The sequence below is a fragment of the Triticum dicoccoides genome, chromosome 7B (genome assembly GCF_002162155.2).
Source record: "Triticum dicoccoides isolate Atlit2015 ecotype Zavitan chromosome 7B, WEW_v2.0, whole genome shotgun sequence".
NCBI classification, from domain to species: domain Eukaryota; kingdom Viridiplantae; phylum Streptophyta; class Magnoliopsida; order Poales; family Poaceae; genus Triticum; species Triticum dicoccoides.
In genome coordinates, this window is record NC_041393.1 from 615,794,703 (window position 1) to 615,795,352 (window position 650).

The window sequence follows — 650 nt, forward strand, 5'->3', positions numbered from 1 at the left end:
CTCCGTGTGTGTGTGTGTGTGTGTGTGTTTGTGTGTGATCAACCTGCTTTCTTTTTGATAGGCCAACCAATGGTGAACTTGCTAATGATGAGGAGAGGCACAAGACTTTGGAAGGCCAGGCGCTGTTTCCAGCTACAACCACCGGAGAAGGAGAAGAGGGCGATGGGAGCAGCGCCGCCGGCCACATCTACAGCAACACCGCTAGGCATGGGAGCAGCCTAGCTGGTGATGAGTTCCAATTGGTAATGTCCTCTCCATCTCCATGGTCCAGGGGTGTTCAGCACTACCACCACAACACCCTGCAGCAGCAAGCTTCCTCCGCCTCCACCACCTCCCTCGGAAACAACATGCTGGACTTCTCAAACAACGGTTCACCACGTGAGGTATCATCTACCTGCTCAAGTGTGAAATTATGATGAATTAATCCGGTAGTCCGATTCATGAATGCAAGTTTCACTATATATAGTAGGAGAACTTTTGCGATAATTAGTTAAGCTTGACCAAATGGAAGATTAGTAGTAACTTTGTTCCATTCTTTTGTGTTTCCCTAGTGCACGAGCACAGCATCTGGAGCAACTTTCAAGAAGGCTAGGACCCAAGAACCATCCCCGGCTCAATCTACTGTTAAGGTCCTCTCTCTCTCTCTCTCT

At 48.9% G+C, this 650-nt stretch overlaps 1 protein-coding gene across 1 annotated transcript in view; it reads left to right on the top strand.

Annotated features, from left to right (window-relative positions):
• Positions 1–53: 53 nt before the first annotated feature.
• LOC119339233 (transcription factor bHLH68-like) overlaps positions 54–650 on the top strand; it is a gene marked incomplete at its 5' end in the record, with an annotated part of 7,356 nt that continues 6,759 nt past the window's right edge. The window contains 2 exons of the mRNA XM_037611363.1: positions 54–383; positions 552–629. Of these exons, the coding sequence (XP_037467260.1) occupies positions 54–383; positions 552–629 (408 nt within the window). The remainder of the gene's footprint in view (positions 384–551; positions 630–650) is intronic.